General features: G+C 39.6%; 1 protein-coding gene across 3 annotated transcripts in view; it reads right to left on the reverse strand.

The window, feature by feature from the left end:
* DSCAM (DS cell adhesion molecule) overlaps positions 1 to 23,038 on the reverse strand; it is a 439,842-nt gene that overhangs the window by 120,823 nt on the left and 295,981 nt on the right. For 2 of the 3 annotated variants that reach the window (XM_037377793.1, XM_037377794.1), the window contains exons 7-9: positions 21,930 to 22,226; positions 20,848 to 21,123; positions 8,531 to 8,809 (exon numbers count right to left, since the gene is read on the reverse strand). In XM_037377793.1, coding sequence (XP_037233690.1) covers positions 8,531 to 8,809; positions 20,848 to 21,123; positions 21,930 to 22,226 — 852 coding nt within the window. Of the gene's footprint in view, positions 1 to 8,530; positions 8,810 to 20,847; positions 21,124 to 21,929; positions 22,227 to 23,038 lie in introns of those variants that run through there. The other variant, XM_037377795.1, reaches the window with a different exon arrangement.

Consider the following 23,038-nt stretch of genomic DNA (forward strand, 5'->3'; position numbering starts at 1 on the left):
CTTCACAGGTCCAGCCAGTGCTGACTTTGTCTGAAAGTTGGGGGAGACAGAAGAAAGGGCCCAACCATCCCTCCTTGTTCTGACCCAAAACCCCGTCAGACCCCACCACCTGCCTCAACAGAAGTGCCAGAAATTAAGAAAGGAAGTATGGGAGAAGGCTGTAGCATTAGGATAGGTAAAGCAGCACAGAAGAGGATCATCAGTACAGTGACTATTTGCCCTGGGACCTGAAACGGCTCTTAATGGCCATAAATACAGTACTAGTTATCCATCAGAAACCCTGTGTGGCAGAAGCACAGTAGAAGCTGCGATGCTATAATATTTGACTTTAAAGTTTTTTCAGTGTAAACACTCTCATATTTAACGTAGATAGCACCTCCTATTATACCAGAGTCCCAGGATTTCCTTAAGGAGAAACTTCAGCTGCCAGTGTTGGTATGGACAGGACTGCTAAAAGTTGGAGGTATCTAGACATACTCTTTCCAGGATCAGAGAACCCTCCTCACAACAGCTCGAGTCTTCCTCCCTGTGCCTCCATCTTCCAGACTTCCCTCTATCTTTCTCTTTCCACCTTCATAGATACAATTGTTTTTTAAAAAGAGGAGAACAATCTTCTGGAGAGCTAACAATCCCTTTAACTGGGGATAAAGGGATAACAAACCCTTTCACTATCCTGTAGCTATAATGCTAAGATGTTTATTGCCTAACTACAGACAAAGAAGATCCACTGCTGTTTGGAATGTTGCTAGAAGAAATGGAAGGAGCTAACAGTGATAGAGGCAAGAGACATCTTTGTACTAGATGATACATTTACTGCTGTCACACATTTCAGCTTTCCAAATGGCTACCACACTGACAAACATATCTCATACGTTAATTCATGACAGGTAAGCATCAAACATGAAATCCCAGCAACAGCAGCTCTGGGCAATCACCCACCCTGTTCTAATTATCTATTCAGAAAAGACATTTGCTTCAGTAAATCTTTTCTCACTGCTCTGTGTTCATTTTATTACCAAACACAAAAGGATTCCTAAGCACTTATTTTCCAAAGCAGGTGAAAAGTACAAATAGTTGCACAAATAGATTTGATATTGTATAAGTCAGCGTGGTGGCATCAGCTTGTTTCACCTGGATAACTGTTAGTTAATTTGTATTCACGAACTGATACTGAAAAATCAATTACAAGCTGATTATCCATAAAGAAGCTAGACCAGAAAATCCCCACCACAAAACACAAAAACACTTCAGCTGTATTAGTCTTACAGTTGAATGATTACAAATGATGTGATAGAGTGACTGATAATTATTGGCCTCCTCTACCACTGAAAAGTGTGAAGAGTGTAATATCTTTTGAAATCTCTCTAATAATATGAAAATTCTTTGGTTTATTTCCCTTCTCTTTGAAAAACATTTTCTTTATATTCTTCATTTGCTATGGAAGACACTGGCCAGAAGTGCTAATTTTTCAGGAAATAATTTATGTTATTAAACAGGTAGGCATATGCAGGAAGTTCTGGAAATGTTAAGCAAGCTTGCCTAGTATGGAATAAAGGCAATCGGCCTTTAAAATACTATTTGCATTAAAGTTATCTGTTAAAATATTTTTTTTCTCTAATCCCTTTGGGCGTATAAAGAGAAAAATGGATGGATGCCGAACGTAAGTGTTAAGAGCATTTCTATGGAAATGCATCCTTCCACATCTTTAATGAACTCACGTAGATGTTCTTTATGTGTTGTGCCTTTAACACTGACAAGCTCTGAACTGGGCTTTTTATCATATTGATTTTACTGTATTTTGTGTGTACATAAAACATAAGTTTTTGCTCAGATTTTCTTGGTGTCCTCATTTTTTTTTAATCATTACTTTCAATACAGAATGACACCAGAATGGCAACTGTGGAAATTAAATTTTGCCATATAAGCTCCAGAACCAGGTGTATGATTAGCAATCATACGGTTTCCTTGTACTGCTCTGTAAACAAAGCATGTTTCAAGCTTGCTTGGCAAAAACTGCCCACACCCAGTAATAGAAACAATTTCTATATTCAGTAAAGCTTTGGCCTTCTTTAGGACTACTTATAAAAATGCCAACTGCTGCTCTGATTCTGAAGACGTGAACCCTTGACACTTAGTCTTAAGATTGCCAATAGAAATCAGAAGAGATGCTACAGGAAAACAAAATTACTCATTCAATGACCTTTCAATTGTTTCTGTATTACTGTCTAGGTAAAACCACAGGATTTTTCTTATAAAATGATTAAAAAGTAAACAGAGGAAACCTTTACATTTGCCTTCCTCATTGATAGTTTGCTTCTCAATTTTATTTCAAATTACTAACTTGTTCAGTGCTATGTGCTACCATATTTTGGAAGACAATGCAGTTAACTGCTTGATCTAGATTTTGATACTTAGCTTTAGATTATAAAACTACATTCACCTTTTCATTGTCTTTCAGGATTTCATTATAAATTTAATTCAAGAAAATTTGCTTATTAAGAAGTTAGTGAAGTTAATTTGTCTGATATGCTTAAGTAGAATTAATGGGGAAAAGAAAACAAGTAATTCTCCTCCTCTCTCTTTAGTTGTAAGGGTGTAGGCCTCCTCTACCCCTTTAGAAGTTAAACACTTTGAAATAGCTCACGAATATGACTGAACAGTTGTACTTTTATTATCACCTTTATTTCAGCAGCACAGTCCCTTGAGCCTGTAAAGGAGGGCATTTAAAATTGTTTTAACAATGAGTTTCTGTTAGGCTCTCTCATTTAATGCAGCCCATGGACCTGTGATGAGAATGAGCTGTTGAGTTGTTTAGTGTAAGAACAATAAGTTGACAGATGTGAACTATTTAATGGCTGAACTCAAAGGACTTAAAAAAGGTGTTTTCAGTCAATATTATGACTAGCAGTCTCAGGCTTTCACAAAGGGAAAATAAAGGATGAGTTTAACCAGAATAAGACGGTGAATGTCATAGCACTGTTTTAAGAGAAGGAAAATTCTTTTATTATCTCCTTGTGTGAAATAATCCTGATAAAACAATACATGCGTTGGTACCCTAAGATACTGTTTACCAGTGTCTTTTGACGCTGAACTGCTCTCAATGATGGACTTTACAAGCTGCTAACAATCAATTTATAAGCGCATACTAACATTCCCTGATTTAATTTTGTGTTAACTGAAGAATCCTTCCTAATTGTGCTTTATGCCAGAGATCAGATGACAAATACAACTACTTCCTGGACTTCAAATCTATGCAAGCGCTTCTGGCTCCCAAGTACAGCGATTAGTACATCACACTGGAGAGAAACTCTGAAGGCTCCTAACACAAGCTCCTCTGGTGGGCTACTGGAGTGAGTTAAGAAATAATCTATGACATCGGCCCAGAATACGATGTTTCATTTTTATATGTAATATTTGTACTTTACATTTAGATCATACTGTCAAAATGATGGAAGAAATTTAATCAGCCAAAGCAACCATTGATGTATTAATGAATGAGATCATTAAACACTGTACTTTAGCAAAGATGAACAGTTATTAAATTTGGTCATTGGACCTAAGGGGTCGATTTAGCTGGTTTAGTGAAACCATTTGCTGTGCAGTTCAAGAAAAAAGATGTACTTTTGTAAAATGAGACAGTGCCTAGTCATCGTGTTGATCAGGTTTGTCTAATGAGAACATTAAATAGGAAGTGAATCTTTCAAGAGTAATCTTCAAAGCCACAGCGTAAACACCAGCAAAGAAAGTAAATGAGTTTCAACACCAGCTGCAACCATGAATCTCTTCCCCCTGCTTTTCTACCAAAAACTGCATTTGCTGCATCACACCATCAGCACCACCAAACATCAGAAAAAAGACAGATACTCACTTCCTACCTGGAAGATTCAAGGCTCAGGGCCTCCTCATTGGGTGCCTAACTATCTAATGATATTTGACATTCCTGGCAAGCACAAAATGAAAAAACATTTACACTTAATGCACTAAATGCATTAAGGGGGGTTATTAGGTATTTAAAGACCTTATCTCAAGTTTAACTTATAATGTGTTCACTAACAGGAATTGTAAAATCATTATTTATGCACCCACTGCTGTCTTTGAATTCTCTCTTCTGGCAGTATCTGAAAAATTTTGAACTCATAATACATTTATGAGCTTTTTCTTTTTTCTTACCAATTAAAATCTTTTTCACTGCTTTTTATTTCATAATTACTTCATTCTCATTTTAGGAAACCCGTTAAAAATGAGTAACACATGATAAAGTGTATATAGATTTTTAATCACTCTTCAGAAGACAGCCTTAATGAGTAAAGCCTTAATTAATTCCACATGATGATATAAGTAGTTAACAGAGAAGATATTTTCCTAATTCCTATGGACGACTTTCATGATAGGATCCTACTCTTTCCTTTTTCTTAATAGCATGCCTTGCAAACCAAGAGTGTGGCAAGAAATAAAAGAATTAAAATAATAATGATTTATGAGTATTTGAGAAACCCTTCTATCTTGCAGATTTGTGATGCATTTCCAGAGGGTCTGCAGGCCAGGATCTGGTGGAGCACGAGATTTTGAGAAGGAAAGCCCTATTTTCACTCACCTGGACTGCCAACCTGCAGTCCCTATACGCAGTGAAGGATGGTAGGCTCCTTCCAGTGGCTAATTAATGAGCTTTAAAAAGATACTCCATAAATATTAGAGGAAATCAAGCCTGCTTTTCTGTGGATTTGTATCTCGTCTTTGAGTACAGACTCCAGTTGGAACATTCCTTGTGTTTCCAGAAGAGGGTCACCTGAGTAGATTCTCTGGTGTCTAGTTTACACTCAGTAGAGGTATTTCTAATCAATCAACTCTTTTCATTAAGTGTTTAGGCTTTCAGCTCCACCGGGTGCATTTTCCCCTCTTCCAATCTGTCTGAAACTGGCCAATAAATTGTGGAGAGAAACACCAACAGATCCGTGTCCACAGTGTGCGACTGTCTCATTTCCAGGTCCTCACCAAGAAACCCGTGGCAGAGAGAACTGAGATTGCCCTAAGATCTTCCTTACCCAGGGCTGCACAGCTGCCCCGAGGCTTTCTCCTCTCACTTTCTTTCTCTCAGCAGGCACTTTCCATCTCTTATGTGATGTAAGGAAGCTCTGTGGAAGCTGGTCATAGTCCTCTGGTATTTAAGGCAGGGAAAATACAGCCTCGCTGGCCAGGTGTTTTTAAGGCTCCTTATGGCCACTTGGTTGTTTTTATAGAGCACAAAATAATGGCAACAGCAGTGAAGACTTACCTTTAGGTGTCTACAGATTTTGAGAGACCAGTACTTGTATTTGTTTTGACATTTAATACTCCTGGCAAAATAGTAGAGCAGCTTAGATATGAAAAAAAATAATAATTTGTGGGAAGAATATAGGAAATCTATTTAACAGACTTACAACTTATCAGAAAAATCTGAATGCTAAAACCAGCAGATATGCACGATCTGACATTAAAAATATGGAGAAAAAAAATCTCAAGTTGTAAAGCTGAAGAAATTTTGTGGCTGTATGAATTCTGCAGAAGTTTGTGTACTCACTAGTAGTTCAAATGAGCCACTTTCTTTGTTAATTTTAAGAATGGACAGGATTTAGATTCCACTAAGTCTACCCATAAACTGTAGAACTGTATGGACTCCCACTTATTTTTGAAACATGACAGCCTTCATTGGTTTTAAGTCTACTTTTAAAGCAAATACAAGGAGAGAAAGAGAATAGAATAGATAAAGAAAAAGGAACTTTGTGGGGAACAGTCATATTTCCCTTTACTTTCCTCTGCCATTCACTGTCTACTCATATCAAAAAGCACAAAATTCACATAAATAAGATATTCCCAGAACACTTCTGTCATTTAGAAAAGCCAACATTTAAGTTTAAAGCACACTGCTGAGAAATGGTCACACAACACAGATTAGAAACAAGAGGAGTTAAAGCACCATTTTTTCTCCATTTATTTGGAGAAATTCCACTTTGTTTAGAAAAAATATTATGTTTCCGTTATATAGATCCTATGAACAAAAATATGAGGAGGGATCAGAAAGCTTGGAGAAGAAACAGTCAGCAGGAAAGCAAGTCTTAAACGTGTATAGATCAGGTTGGATGCAGACGTGTAGTGACCGACAGTGACGACTTCTGACCCATGTGGAATGAGACACTGCTGAAGCAGTTCAGTATGAGGGAAAGTCAGTCCAGGGTTTTGGCAGAAAATTCAGGTCAAACACCATATATTTTTCCCTTTCCCTATGAGTGAGAACTATTATCCCAGGCGCATATGTAAAACTGATTAAGACATTACCATTTAAATTGGCAGAGAGAGGGGAGGGGGAGGGAGGCTTAAAGGAGGCTACTGCAGAGCACTAGCTGGGCAGAAAGATAAGCAAGAGTGGAAAAATGAAGTAGCCCTCATAAATGCCTAAAATGTTGCAGGACTAGACTCCAGAAGACTTCTCCTTTCACCCCAAAACAGAGTGAAAAGTCACCCTCTACCATGTCCGTGGGTTTATAAGGACACCCTTCAGGCACACCTTTGCCAAGTTACCTAGGGATTATGCCTTGTGATATATTTTCAAACTTGCTGTGCAAACCATTGACAAAAACAAATTGCTTCCTTTTCTTTCTGGATGTTTTTCAAAGAGTTTTAAATTTTCACTGTTAAAAAATAGGAGTGTTACACTTTTCCCACTTTGCCATCTTCTACCAAGCCATTAGAATCCTCAGAGAAAGAGGGCACATACCATAATCCTGGAAGTAACCCTAGTTATTTCTGCCTGTTGCAGATCCCTACATTTTATATTATCTTCTGTAAGTTTACCAGGATAATTCTTAAAGCCACTTAGGGCCTTTTGTCGTCTTTTTTCAGGCTTTCTTTTCCCCCTCAAAAACTCATTTGAAGCAAAGTCTTCTGAACAGATCTTCCTTTTTGAGTCAAATCTTCCCACTGTCCTAGGACTATCCTTAATGGACTGTTCCCTAGTTTTCCCCTTAAATAATGTGTGTGCTTATGGTTTTTATGCTAGTTTTCCCAAAACTCAGTAGTGAGTAGGTCCATTGCTTTTCCACTAGTTTTGATATAAATATTACTGTCATGATTTTTTTTGTAATTTCACTGCTTTTAAGCTTGTTTCAATATTCTTTAGTACAGATGTCTATTACTTTCCCTATCTATCTTGCAGTTCTAAAATAGTCTAATTAACTAAACACATTTAGTTATTCTTTTCCTAAGCTGTTTTTTTAGCTTTTAACTCTATTCATCATTCTAGTAAGAGATTTTCCCCACCTTCTCTTTTGCTGGGAAGTTGACAACCTCCCATCACAACAAACAGTCCACTGGCTGTGTCTGCTTGACACAGACGTGCTACATCTAATAACACCTGAGACAGTACCTGATTTGCAGTTATACTCAGTGCTTTAATTGACAGGAATGAATTGCTGTAGCAACTCTGTATGGTTTCCTATAGGCATTTCATCACAGCAGGGATGGTAGAATGATCTAGGTTGTACAACTGAAAACTCTCTCTGCAAATGCTGTCTATCCTTTTTTCAGCATCAAGACCCATGAGGCTGTAACAGCTCAAGTGAGCCCATGTGCAGGGTTTTCTGCTCTGTGCCCCACTTACCAGGGCAAGCCCTGCCTTTTCCCTAACTTCTCCCTGCCTTGCTTCAACTGCAGTTTCCCTGCCTCCTGCTCTCAGCAGGCAATTCCTCTTCTGGCAAGCCTTGTGCTGGCCTGACCTCTGTTCCCTGGACACATCCGCTTCTTCCTGTCCTTTCTGGCATTAATTAGTTTTCCATCCTTCTGCAGGGAAGGAGGTCTGGGGATTCTGCTCTTGCACCCCTCTCCCACCACTGACACAAACACCTCCATTTTCCCCTTGTATGCTGCTGCTGTAATTGCACTTCTGCCCCAGTGGTGGGATGGCAGCTGTTGAAGGCGAGGTATCTCTCTGAAAGGTCTTTTCCACATACAGTGTTTCCTTACTGAAACTATATTCGCATCTACTTCAAGGCAAAATGTTGTGAAGTCAGTATAAGCAAATTAATCATGCTCATTGCTTACTAAACACAAATAAGGAGAAGAACAACACGGAAACAGGAGAGAGCCTTTTCCTGATGAAGTCAACATCAATGCTTTGCTTCTTTACTGACATAATGTTATACGAGAGACTGATCTAAATAAAAAATGGGGATCATCAGACTAAAACAATAACAGAGAGGAATTTGATACAATTTCAAAGGCTTGATCCCAATGAACTGGTTTGTGCCTCACAAAATTTTCCAGGAAGTCAGTCTTGGGGCTCCCCCATCCACCCTGTGCGGGCCAGGGGTTTTGATTAGTTTCAAGACTTTTAGATAGAAACGTTGTATTAGTTTCTGTGCTTCATTGCTCTCTGTTATAAAGAGAGGAATTACCATATTTTCCTCTTTTTTTATACTTCCCATCAAACAGATGTCATTGCAAAATACTGATGAATTCCGCTTAATTGGTGCCCTTCAAACTAATTACATCTACTTACCTCTCACGATTAATTGGCTTTGGTGCTCCACAGCTGCTGCATCATTTCTAGCTATACAGGTATAATTCCCATTGTGCATCAGCGAAAGATTAGAAATCCTTAAGGAGCTGGTGAAGTCGATGTTGTCAATCGTCACCCCAAGGCTGGCTGGGATCGGCCTGCCGTCCTTCTGCCAGGTGATTGTGATGGGCAAATCCCCAGAGACCACCACGCAGGGAATGAAGACCCGCTGCCCGATGGAGAACCGTGGGAACTCAAAAGGCTGAATAAAAGGCGGAACTGAAACAAAAGGGGAAAGAGGAGCTATTGCAGTTACAATCTCATTTCTGAAAAGAACATAATGGAACAGATGTGCAGTGCTGAATATATAAAATCAACACCTTCAATAGCCATAGAGCATTGTATAGCTAAAAAAATCAAATCTTTGGCAAATACCTTTTTTTTCCTTGACTACCCAATGCATAAGCAGAGATCACAACAGTGAAATCCCTGGTTTCTAGAGACACCAGACACCACTGGCAGATTGCAGCAAGATTACTGAGCACCTCCACAAGAAATCACACTGCTAATTTGTGACCGGCCAGGTCTTTCAGCAGCAACACTGCCTGGACAGTCCACGAAGAACTCAGCAGCTTTCAAGATCTAGTGTGAGAGGCATAAACATTCAAGCTGGTGTTTAATCTCTTCTAAGCATATTTTGCTTGGCAAACACTTTTTTTTCTTTCTTTCTTTTTTTAATTATTATTCTGCAGCTGAACTGGAAAACATGAAAGACATGCTCTTGTTTTCTATCATAAGAAAGTATTCGATTTCTTAAAAAAACAAACAAACCAGTTTGGTTTTAGGTACTTTTAATAAAAGCAAAAGAAACAGTGGATTCAATTCAATGAAGAAAGCAAGAATTAATGCAGATGCTTCACTTTCTCCAAGTTGTTGTTGGAACATTTACTAACAATTTGGTAAATTGAGACTCAAATACCAGCCCAAATGAAGGAACTGAAATCTTCTATCCTTCTCAAGGGAGGAATCTAACAGCCAGGGCATTGATCTAAGATAGGTTTCTATCAATCACTCCTGAAAAGACTGTAAAACCAACTTTGCAGGAAGTACTCAAATACTCATTTATTAAAAGAGAAGGTTCCTAGAGGTTATGTACCTTAGATATAGGAGTGCATTCTCCTATTTTTGCCTGAAAGATTACTTATACATACTCTGTAGTACATTTTAACATCTTTAACAGAACAGATTGAAGGAAACTTACAGCAGAATATTTCTACTGCTGTATATTAGCTAGCCTCAGAAGAAAATGGAGTTGGTGGCTTTATCCAACTGTATTTCTTTTCTCCTTTCTCCCTTTAGCAAATCTAAGGCTGTGTTTTTGCCATACCTGAAACAGGAAAGAATCAGGAAAACTGTTCAAAGTGGCTGCAATGTATGCTAGCCCACTGACTTCCCCAGCAGTATTCTTACTCCTCTGCCAGTGTCCTATTTCTAGGATGCAGGGGTGGCTATTTGTAACCATTATTATGTTAGCTCAATGCATTTCTTTTGTTCGTTGCATATGCCCGCTGCTCCTCCACTAGGAGTAAGAAAGTTTATCACTAAGGAAGTGACACCAAATCCCCTGAAGGGCTAAGGCGCTGTTCAAAGTCATGTTCAAACGCTTGTGTACATTCACATTGTGGTGCAAGAGGTTGGTGCAAATCATATATTAACTCCACCGTTTCTGGCATAGCAGTGATGCCATTTGATGAGAAGTTATGATCATGCATAGGTGCCACAGAGAGGTAACATCAGGTGCAGGGTACCACAGCTCATCCTTTCAGGCTTTGCCTGACGTCTTCCAAGAGCAGCTCACTGTCTCCAGTTGTAAGAAGTGCCACTGCAATCTATTTTTCTCTCACACTGTAATGCCTTTTCCCGACTGCCATCTCTCAAATTGCTAAAACCTGTTGTGTTTTGAAAAACTGGTCAATCAAGCGTACAGAAAAAAGAAACTTGGTATAAATGGCTGTGTTTATTGGAATTTAGAGTGCTGAAAATTAACTGCTTTTTCACTTGTGGATCTAGTGTCACAAAGCAAGGCAAAATGTCTGCCTGCGTCTTCTAATTGCCTTAGCGCAGCTAATGCATTCACATGAGAGATTTCAGATTCTTTGTACTTTGGCAGAAAAAGGCCAAATTTCTCTTAGCATTTATTGACAAGCAGTTTACAATATAAGTGGGGATAAGAAACTTTTAGAATGAGACTGTCAAAAGGTTCTGACATATCCTTTCACCTTGATGAATGCAAATATCTGCTAAATGCCAAGTGCTCCCCTTACTGTGGTAGCTAGCACATTTCTGCCCAAACCCTTCTCATAGTCTCAGGCATCATTACGGAAAGATATGCTAAAATTCATAACAGGGTGGCAAATTGCTTCTGTATTTTCTGGTGAGTGTGTAACAAATCTGAACCAATCTTTCATGGACAAAATGATATCAAAAGGCAGACAACATACTGCTCAAGGATTATGTGCATCTTCACTCTCCATCTCCATGATGAAGAAAACAGGGAGCAAGATCATTAGGTCACACTGAAGTATTTTTCAGAAAATAATGATTTGCAGGGCTGCATTTACCAATTCTAAAATTTAAAGTAGCAGCCTGCAGAGAATTTCAGAAATGGGCTAAAATATTTATAGACAGTGCATTTTCCCTCTACCCAGGTTTTTAAGATACAGAGGAAACCAACATTTATTTCTGCTTCATGAAATATAATATATATTCAGCATGCAGCAGCTTGCAATCCTGACAAGGAGCTTATTTTTAAAAACAGTGTGTAATTTAAAATCTGTACTTAAAAAAAGCAAATAGTCTAGTGATAACTTTGAAGTACTGAATAATGCTTTTCAGCTACAGTATTTATCAGTTTGGGCTGATAAAGGCAGTTCCTGATGACCTAACATAGCAGATAAATTTTTTCCTGCTAGTTCAAAGACAGAAACAATCACAAAAAATCACTTACTAAAAATATAGAATAAAATATGTCTGAAGTCAGGCAAATAATTTCTGAAATACAAAAGTTGCCATACATGTGTCTGTATATATATATGTCTGCATAGATCTATATCTCTCTCTGTATATATATATCTTTGCAGGAATAAGTTGACATATATCCTTGACAGAAGAAAATATCAAGCTTGATTAATCAGCATGTGCGCCGATTTTTTTGTAAACTAAAGCTGCGTCATTGCCGAACAGCACTAAAAATGTGAGAGGGATGTATACTACTTTAGCTCTGAGAGAGAAAAGTTACAGTAGGACAGATGCATCTAAAATGTGTTTAACATACTTCAAGGCATGTTGAAGTATTTTCCTTCCCTATAAGTAGCTTTAACCATACTTCAGAGTATTTGATTTTCTTGTTAAATTATGATATTTTATATATAAGATATTACATGTTAACTATACAGAGCACTGTATGTGTATGTGTGCTTGTGTACATAGAGGGGATGTTTCTTCCTCTACCTACAACAGGCAAAAGAGTGAAAAACTCTGCTTCATGCAATGAAGTGCAATGTCTTGGGAATGCTTTATTGATGAGCGCTTGAATTAAGTGTCTGTTTAAGAAGAGGAGCATGGGCCAGCCTCATTAGTGCTAATGCAGGAAGATTTAAATTATATTTTTGTGCCCTAGCAATGTCTTCTGTACCTCTGGGAGCTTACTGTAAAGGAGGACAAAGGGCTTCCACACTGCTTTCCATTAGCAGAGGAACATGCTTAATTTCTTGCCCTCTGTTCCATGGGAGTTACTCTGGAATAAACTGTTGAGATGATTCACTAAAACAGAGTATCCTGAGTGTCCTGCAGATAGCCTGTCTCCTGCAGCAGCCTTCTGAACATGGTGTTCCTCTCCTGTGGCTCTGTAGAGTAAAATGAAAGTTGTCCTCTGCTTTATTGTTATAAACAGTTTCCTAATGGATTTTTTCACACCACCACTGTTGCAGGAGCTATACCCATAATATAAAATACTTTCAGCAATGAATATTCACAATACAGGTCTATTGGCTGATGCAAAGTAATAGACACCAAACTATGTAGCCTCTTAAGGCAGCCATGACACTCTAGATTTCATGCACTGGGAATGGAAAAGCCAAAACTGTTTTCTCTTTGCACAAACCATGGCCACAGTCTAGTCATTTGTAAGTTTTCTCAGCCATTGATTGTTTCTTCTAAACAACCTCATCCCATCTGGGTGATGGACTGAGCAATTGCACACAGTCCTGAAGCACTGGATTTTTCTGCTCCTTTCTTGTATGTACTGAGCCTTATCAGCAGGGCATGTCATTCACTGAACTATGCTAATGGCATTTCTTGAGCTAAGCCTGATGCCCTGCTCCCTCATTGTGTGCTAATGTGTCCTGTCTTGAAAAGAAGGAAAGCCGTTATATTCTTCAGGCCTTTCTAAGTGTATGCATTGGGGGAAAAAAAGAAAAGAAAAAAGGAAAAAAAAAAAGAACCAAACTAATCCCTGTAATGCCTCTGCTGTTGCAAAGCATTTCCCTCTATTTGTAGGTTTATTAGTTACCAAAATCAACTCTCCATCCAAACATCTTCAAAATCTTATCACAACAAGCTGTGATATTTTATGAAGAATTGTCACTGAGCGTGGCAGAGCAAATGCTGTGGTGTGTGTTTCCCAGGGGAACTTACAAGAGACTTCACCCTTCATCTTAGTCCCCTTCCCTGCAATGCAACACCGGTAGCTCACAGGCTCCCTGGTGCTGTTTTGGGAGCTCCTCCAAAATAAAAGGATGTAAAATGCTGTGTAGAAACCAAGAGTGCTTTTATGTCAAGTCTCATCCATCTATCGAACCACCTCCTTTCAGCCTTCATTGTGAGGGGAAAAGTGCATGCCCTTATCATAGGAAGCACCCTGCAAACCTAGGATGGTGGGAAGCTCAGTTCCCTGCCCAAGGTGGTGCATTTCCTATTTATTTTTTAAAAGAGAAAACCTACGTGATTTGAAGATAAGGTAGCAGCTCCAAGAGTATATTAATACAACAAGCAGTTACCTTCATTGTTAAAGTGCTACCCGATAAAAAGCCTCACTTGTGGCTATGTGTCCAGAAGCACTTAACAGTCATTTTTACTATGCTTTTGGAACCTGGTCCAGAGCTTTTGCCCTTGTTTAGCACCTGCATGATCTAAAGTGATCTTTGTCCTCAGGTCACACTATAAAAAGTTGAAACCAACTAAATTACTACAGCCAAAAGTTCTAGATGTAGATGAGGGAGGACTTTAACAGAATGATCTCTTTCTCTGAAAATCATTCCCATGACTTGAATGGCAAAACATTTACACCAACCTGTCAAGTTTCAGGTACTGAATACAAGACTGGTTTAGTCTTTTATTCAGGTAGTTCTACAGGTTAGATGTTTGGGTTGTCACATGGGAGATACCATTATCAAAATGCATGTTCCCTCAAATCATACTGCTGCCACTGCTTGCTCCCCACAACGGGTCCCTATGCCCATTATGTGACCTGAGAATGATGGTTACGTGGATTTTTGCAGGATCTTCTGCATGACCTTTTGCACAACTGGACATTCTCATCCATTCTCATCACAGGGCCATTGTGTGATTCCTGCATAGGACAACTTCAGTCACCTTAAGAGATCAGAATATTTCTTTCTGAAGAAGTTGCAACAAGTTTGGAGGGATCCAAAAAGATGTGGCATGTGAGAGTGAAAGAAAGGCAGAAAGTGATATAATGAAAGAAGTATCTGAAGGACATCAAGGCCAGAAGTTTTTTCTGACTCAAATTATTGTCATGGTTCAGTCAGTAGGACAGATAAAAGTCACGCTTTAGATATGTGCATGAAACTGAATTCACAGTTGCCATGATCTATGCTGCAGAAAGATAAACAGATTAGCCGATCGTTTGATGACAGCGTGCACCATGGTCCCAAGAACCCTTGAAAGATTTCCACTGATGTTTTTTCCCTTTCGTGCCTACATATTTTTCGCTATCTAAACCAGCCCTCCCTGAACTGATCTGCAATGCAAATCTAACAATAACATTTTATATATTAGAAGAAGGTAGATAATTTTCAGGAAAGATGAGGAGAATCTATTCAAATAGTTGCAACATGAACTTATTTAGAAGTAGCCCCTGTTTGGTTTGCTTGTATTCTGAAAAGAAACAGGCTAATACAATTCTTTTACGCAGTTCACAACCAATGAAGTGCTATCACTTTGGCATAAGGCTGTGAGAAGCCTTCTAAATCAATGAGATATATAAGCTCTTCAAGATCAGAAACAGTCCTTTTGAACACCACAGTTTTTATTTTAATGATGCTGCACCCTTTCCACTTAGGGGCTTCTTTTTCAATTAATTTCTGTTGGAGAAGTGTGAATAGCAGCTGGCTCTTTGCATGAGAAGTGTGTCCCATGAGACTGATGAAAAGAAAATCATCACTTACTACTGATGGCTTTTACTGTAGCTGAGAAAACTATTACTACAAATTACATAATAAAAAAATGGAGGTAATGACTCACTCCTGTTTTTAAAATGCTTTGAGATATACTAAAATGCTGGGGAAGAGATGCTGCTATTATTATTTTACCATCTTGCCACTTGAAGGGTTGTTTTTCAATGGAAATCTGAAATGTACAGATGGGGTGGGTAATATAACCTCTTTCTCTATTTGCCAACACTTCTCATTATAAGACTGTTTTTGTTTGCTTGTAGTTTGACTTTTTGTTTGATAGGCTTTTTCCAGGCCAGGTGCCTACCTCAGGCTGAGTTATTTCAGCTGGAAAGTTTCAGCTACAACTATTCAGCCATTTCCAAGAGTAAGGTGGAGGTGTGGAAAAATAGGGATGCAGTATATATTGATCCTACCATAAAAAAACAAAACCAAAAACCAACAACAAAAAAAAAAGGCATTGTGAGAATCTGAGAAGTCCCATGGTTAGCAGCATGGATTTCAAGTTTGGCAGGCAATGGCCCTAGCATCAGATATTCTTGCTGTCCCTGTGAAAAGTCATCATGAGGGTGCTGAAATTTTGCAGCCTGAGCAAAACCCAGTCAATATATAGACAAAACCCACACAGTTATCACTTCCTGAGAAAACATTTTCCAGTGACTAACAGCTATGAGCCCCCAGGGTTCGAGCAGCACTGAACACACCCTAGTACTGCCTTCAGTGGCTGAATCAGTTCTAGCCATGTGGGGCAGGTGCAGTCTGGTGGCACGTCAGAAATCAAAGCAGACAGATCTGTTTTCCTAGTGCTTGTACAGCTGCCTGTGCTGGGCCCAGGATGCATGAAAAAAAAACATTACTTCAATCCAGAGAGAAAGGAAGAGAATGTGGGGGCCAAGGGGTGAGAGTGGCAAACCAGCCTGTATTGCAGCAAGATAGCAGCAGCAAGCAGTGGAGCAGAAGCTCAAAGCAGCATCCAGGGCAACAAAGGGGAATTACAGAACTGTATTTAGGGGCAGTGGGGGAAAGTCAGAAGCTGGGAGCAGGCTTCTGGTGGGATTTCAGAGGTGATGTGAGTTGGTAAAATGGAGTTGGGAAACTGGATGGGGATACGAAACTGGGACAAGGAAGCAATGAGGTGAGGTACAGCACTGACAGTGAATAAAGACCCACGTGAAGGACAGACCGAGTGAAACTCAGTGGAGACGGAGGAAGTGAAGACTGGCAGAAAAAGAGGACTGTAGCCAGAGGCTGGGAGGAAGCGTGGGAGCTCTGAAGGGGAAGACTAGTTTTGAGTCATGAGAACAAGGTGCTGAGGATATGAGGACTGAGATGGGAAAGATGTGGAGGACAGACTGGTTTTGGAACCCAGAGCAGAACAGCCAGGACTTGGGCAAGGATGCACTGGAGAAGACTGAGGAGGACAGGTCATACTTGGGAGGAATGAACACAAACCCCTGCATCTACAGAACAGTCTTCTCCTTAGGATGTCTGACTTCAATAGTCCTCTGCCATCTGCAGATGTATATGAGCCCCACTGGCAAACCAGTAGAACTGGAGCAAATGCAGAGTAAGAAACTAGTGCAGCTAAGAATAATTCCGAGCATGGCAAGGACCTATGCAGTATCCTTAGCAAGGCTAACCTCAGTGATTCCTTTTCACAATGTCAGTAACTGCTGTTTCCATTTTGGAGGAGGGGGAGGAAACGGGCTTCAGTTTACTTCACAAAAAAGCTAAAAAGAAAATTGCATTCAACACAGGCCAAAGCAAAACATATTGAAAGGGTATTATTACAGTTGTAAAGGCAAGTAGTCAATAGGTATAAAACACCATAAATTAAGTACGTAAGTAGAGTTGGAGTCTCTCCCCCGATACGTATACATTAAAGGGTGGGTAGTTTTCATGGCTTTTTGTCAGAACTCAGAACTGGCCAATTTGTTTGTCTAAATGAAAAACAATAATGCCAAGATGGCTTGATTTCCAAAAAGCTCTGTTAAGACTCGGCCAGTTCCAAGACAGCTATGTCTGCCAAGCAGAGATGTGAGTATTTTCCTCTGAGCTTATCCACTCAGCTCCTAGCAGCCAGCTTATGGGACTGCTAGCTTCCGAGAACCAGATTTTGGGACAGAGACAAGGGACGGGCAAGGGATGGTGGGGGCTGGCATGCCACGTCTCTGTGGGACAGAGTTATTTGTAGCCTGCAGACCTCTGGCATAGGTGGCTATGCAGACAAGGGCACCAGTTATTCCTAAAAAAATGGGACATCTGATTTCATGTGGTGTCTAACTGATTCTTCTGATCAGCAATGCAAAGAAGTAGCTGGCCCAAGGTCTAATAGCACATAAGTGTTCAGTTCCCAAGCTTCTGGCTTCCTGACAGCCTGTCAGGTGGGAAGCTACACAGCAAGGCTCTATAAGCCCCACTCTTGAGATCTCTGGCAGCCAGGATTTAATTGTGAAGTTATTGTCAAGAAACTTTCTGTTCTCCTATCTGAGATCTTACAGTTATTTCTGAAGAACATTCTCAAGATTTTGCTTTTATTGGGATGTTTGTAAATCTCAAAATACTCTGCAGAATGGGCAGCCCTCTTGTGTTTGATTACATGCTCATGATTTTGAGTATCTTTATTTAGATGCTGCTTTTAGCAAGTCCTTATTCAAGATATCAAGAATGAGGATGCTTCATGTACTGGGGAGTTTGGAAAGTGGGCAGTAAACGTGGCAAAGGAATGCAGACAAGAAAGGCCATTGGTATTCATAATGAAGATAAATGTTGCCCTGTAGAGCCAAACTCTGAATTCACCTTTGCCACAGATCTCTTAGATAATGCTAATTAAGTTACTTAAATCTGTCTTTCCCAGGGGGCTGCTAAGCTAGATGATGTGACTGATCTGAAGAAGGAAAAAGAACTTGCAAAAGCAACTTCATTTCAATGGGAGCAGAGCTTTGAACATATAAATATCATATAACAGCAGGTAAACTGGAAAAATCAAGCTGTAGGCTTCTGAAATTGAACAGACAAAAATTTGTGGATACTTCTAAGTTCAGTCTGTGCCTCAGTTGCCATCTGCCAAAGCACTCCTGATCACCCAGGTGGGTTTTGAAAATGAATGCTTTGTTTCGGAAGCAGTTCGATACCACAGAGATTATAATCTCAGAAAAACTCATGAGGAAATTCATAATTATGTCTTCAGAACAGAACATAGAGGAAACAAAATACCAAGTAACAGCTCATTAAGTGTCATCTATTCTAAATTACCCTTCAGATGACTGGTTTGAGGTCACGCAGGATGCTTGTAGCAGAAATGAGAATAAACCAAAGGACCCATGATGCTGAAGATGGGCAGTAATTCTCCCTCTGTTTCTCTGGAGAAGAAATAAGTATACTGGTGGTATGAGAAGCTGAACTATAAATAAGGATATTTGGGTACTGATATTAACTCCCTTTATAATGCCATATTTCAGAGTACATTTAAGCTCCGATATGCAAGCTGGGCCATATTTTGTATTTCTTGGAATCAAAAGTAAGTGCCTGAAATCTCATTGTATCAACTTTGGAATCTATAAAATGAAAAGGCAACACAAACATTAATAGTATTTTAAACAACAGGCCACTTTCGACTCTCCACTAACATGTTAGATGAAATCACTACATAGTTATGGAAGAAAACAATACACAGCCATCTAAAAAACCCTCTGTGGCAATGCTGACCTCCAGGTACAACAGCAGAACCTTGAGAATTGTTCAGGTCTGACATACAAAGCTCACCTTTGACATTTTGGGCTTAGCATATAAGGACAGGTTATTAACCCTTCTCTAAATAACAGTGCCCTGTCAATGCATGATAAAATAGATAGGGCACTTTGTAGCCAACTTTGACAATTCCAGATCAATAGTTATGAGCCATGCTGACACGTTTGCTTTGCGTGTGCCATGAGTTTTTTTTTTCACGCTGCAACTTGCACTGCTCTGACATGTCTGCCTTAAGGAGCATATGCAGGATGTGGTTGTATCACAGGTGCAGCAGTAGCTCAGCCCACCAGCACTCTTCAAATGTGCCACATGTTTATGCAAGTTATTCAGAGGATATTCAGTCACTGTTTGAGGTTTCTGACCAGCCAACAGCCCTGGCAGCTGAATATCCAGAAGTAGAGGAGAAGACTTTCAAGGAAGTCAAATCATTGACAAAACCTACAGTTCAATCAAAATTGGCAGAATTGGCAATCTACTTTCTGGGAGAGGAATTTTCAAGTTTGAAATTGCAAACTAATAGAAGGAAAAATAGCACTGCACCTGAGGTACCAGCCAGCATTCTCAGTGATTAGTAATGTTTTGATATAAATACTGGAGCTGTAAATTCTCTGGGATTTTTTTTTTTTTGGGGGGGGGGGGGGTTGGTCCGGCTACAAAAAAACTGCTGGGTTTTGTTTGTTTTGGTTTTGATTTTTGTTGTGGTTTTTTTGTTTGTGGTTTTTTGTTGGTTTGGGGTTTTGTGGGTTTTGTTTGGTTTTGGGGTTTTTTTGTCTGTCTACATTGATTTTGATAGTCATTTGAAGAATGGTATTCTTTAACTGGAAACATTCCTTATCAGATTTACCATGGTGAATGGTCAGTGCAGCAGCACCACAGCTACTAATTTGGCATTCAGTTCCTAAACTGTATCAACAGATCTGTGATATTGTAATGTCAAGCAAGGTACCACATAAATCAAAAGTAATGGTGACATTAGCTTTTTATGCCACAGCATGTAACCAGTGCCCCTGACAGTCTCAGGTGTGTGAGATGACATGCCTTTCAGAGTTCAAATTGCTACTGGCTTAAAGCTAATCCCCTAACTTCCTGAAATAATTAGCAATTACATCACTCCAGACTGAAAAAAATGAAGGACTAAACAAACAGAACAGAAAGAAGTTACAAGATCAGATGTCTGTAACAAAGTCATTTTACTGTACCGTTCTCTGCATCTTATCTGAAAACAGATATAGGAATCAACCTTCCTGCCTCTTCTCTCCCCTGAAAAAGTGCCGAGGAAAGGTTTTTTAAGAACTTCAGGAACAGTAAAATTATACCTCAATTCTTCCTACAAGTTCATATGAAGTGCACTGTTTAGTGGCCCCATCACTCAGACCTAGATGCTACTGCAATCAGGTTTTCTGTCTTTTGTGTCCTTGTGAATAGGTCTGAACATTGCCAATATCAGAACAGTCAGAACACAATACTAAAAAATTCCTATTCTCTTCTATTGCTAAAGTCTCTCAGGGCCATCCTAACATCCTTGTTCAGGACTATTAGAATAGATTTTAGGCATTCTATTAGAATTTCAAGTCACATTTATTTACAATGCTACCTTTCTAGGCATGAGGACACTCAGAAAAGCACACTTAATAAGAGGAAAGCAAGGTTAAAGCTTTTAGCTCCTGTCTCTGCTTATTGGCAGAAAAACACATACATTAAAATTCTTATCGTATTCTTTAAAAGCTGGAAAGTCACTGGCTAATGAAAATGTGAACTTTGTCATCCAGCACAGAAACATTCACCAGTGAAACTTAGGTGACAAACAATCTACTGAATTAGTTGTAGTGAAAACTGCTCACAGAAAGCTTGCTTCTGCAAGGCTTCCACTTAGAAAGCAGTACTTTGCTAGTTGAATGAAGGAGGGTAAAAAAGAGAGAACAAGACACAGTGACTGATTAGCATCTATGTCATCATTAAAAATAAACACAAATCTGGATTAACCTTCTTAAGTGCTCATTATCTAACTGTCAGGACAATCCCATGTGTGCAATTCTGCCTTTCTATAAACAACACAGCCATTAGCTTGGCTCTAGTTTTCCGAGTTAACCTCACCTTTTACTGTCACGTGCACACTCTGGCTGGTGGACAGCTGGGGCTGAACAAGGACATTGCACGTGTATTCACCCTCATCTACTTCCTTCTGCACATCTGAAAGCTTCAGTGTCCCGTTGTTCTCAAACGCCACTTGGCGATGGTTAAATGGTAGCAGGTTAGAATTCTTGTACCACTTGATGGAGTAATACGGGTAGCCGATCACACGGCAGTGGATGTAGGTGTCCCGCCCAGCTATTGCTGTGATGTTCTTCATCGGTCGAATGCTTGCTGGCCCTAGAAAGGTAAAAAGAAACTCTTGAAAACAATTTAAAGGCACATGTGCTTGAGGAAACATGCATATAATTTTTCTGAATATACAAACGTTAACAACATTTACAGATGTGGCTTGCAGAACACTTCTTAGCATTTGACAGTTTTTCCTTTCAAGAGCTACTTAAGCAGTTTCCCTAATCTTTATATGCTCTACTTTTTCCTCACCCTGCAGCATACATACTAATTATGTGGGGGTATATGTCTGCATTATCCAGCACTTCCTTGATATAATCTTTGCTGCATTACAAATTAAAAGGCTGAGGATGATTTAATTAATGTGAAATACTAAAACTGATACAAAGCTGGAATCCTGTTACACATGAGAACACTGACAAAGTTAGCTTTTCTTTTGACGTATATGAAGTATAATACCATGAGGATGGGTATTATGCCATGTAGGGCTAGAAATGCAAGCTAAAGTACTGTATACACAAGTAAATACAATGAATGTTGGACAAGTAAAAGAAAAGAAGAAAAAAAAAAATCCATGCATAGCACGACAAAAGTAAAGAAACGGAACAAACAGAGATGAGTATAGGAAAAAGATTATAGAACACAAGCCATAGGGTTCTGCCAACATTTAACCATACCATACACTTTCTAGATGGGGCTGGAGAGGCAGGGTGGGAAAAGAGAGCGGGGAAGAAAAGGAGAGGAAAAACAGTAAGTTGGTTTTGGCATTCCAAGACTCATTTAATCACATGCAACAATCTTCTCCACTACAATGAGTTATGTGTGTTTTTTTGAGGAGCTGATTTGACAAGCACCTCTTACGTTTATTCGAGCCTGGTACAGGACGACTCCAGCAGAGTTGTTGGCAGTACAGCGATAAACTCCACCATCTCGGACCTGAGTGTTAGAGATATTCAGGTAACTGACCACATTGCCTTCGGAGGTGATAATCTGGCTGATACGATGACTGCCATCCTTCACAATGGGATCTTCATCCAGTGTCCAAGTGATAGTAGGCAGAGGAGTCCCCTTCACGTTGCACATAAGGGATACTGGCTCTCCCGGACTGACCACTTTCTCACTGAAGGCAGAAATGATTTTGGGAGTTCCATCTGCCAGGGGAAAAAAGAACAGGAGAATAGTACTTACAGGGTGTAAAGCTTATTCCCTCTATTGTGGGGCCTATCACATGAACCAAGATCTTATTTAGAAGCACTGTAAACAATTATGTTTCAGGATGTAACTTGTAACTATGGAGAGAAGGAAACAAATTTTGGTAGCAGAGTACTTAAATGATCCTTTGCTTACTACAGGTTGATTTTTTTTGTACTGGCTGTGCTGAAGGAAAAGCACTCGAATAGATGGACCAGGGCTCTGCACAGCTATATGAAGTGCCAGGTACTTGCAGAAAAGCGTTAAAGCCATGCACAGTCCATCACAAAAGACATACAGCAAGACTGCAACACATTTGGAATTTTTCTTCTCCTGGTAGACTTCAGCTCCTTGGAAAGCTAAGGATGAATCCTGTTGGCAAGAGCCAGGCACAACCTGCACTGGCTAATTTCACACAGCTGTGCCAATGCAGTTTAGTCCTGACCCACAATACCCCATTCAGAAAAGTATTAAATTAAGCTTCTCTGAATACAGATTGCCAGTAACAGCAGTGATGCCAATTCCGTTCTGTGGTCATTTTGTGCTACAGATAAATATTCCTCTGAAATGAGAGCATTCAAATGCTTTCTTTTGTGATCTGTGTCACCATTTACTCAGCCTCTACCAAGCAAGTGAACAAAGAGAGTGGATGGAGACAGAAACTTTGAGATTGTAAGTAGTGGGCAGGATTAAATAACCACCTATCCAGAGAGTTCAGCCGGGTAACATTTATGAGTGTCAACATTCGGCTATTAGGAAGTCCTTTCTGGGA

The sequence above is a fragment of the Falco rusticolus genome, chromosome 2, assembly GCF_015220075.1.
Source record: "Falco rusticolus isolate bFalRus1 chromosome 2, bFalRus1.pri, whole genome shotgun sequence".
In the NCBI taxonomy this organism is placed as follows: Eukaryota; Metazoa; Chordata; class Aves; order Falconiformes; family Falconidae; genus Falco; species Falco rusticolus.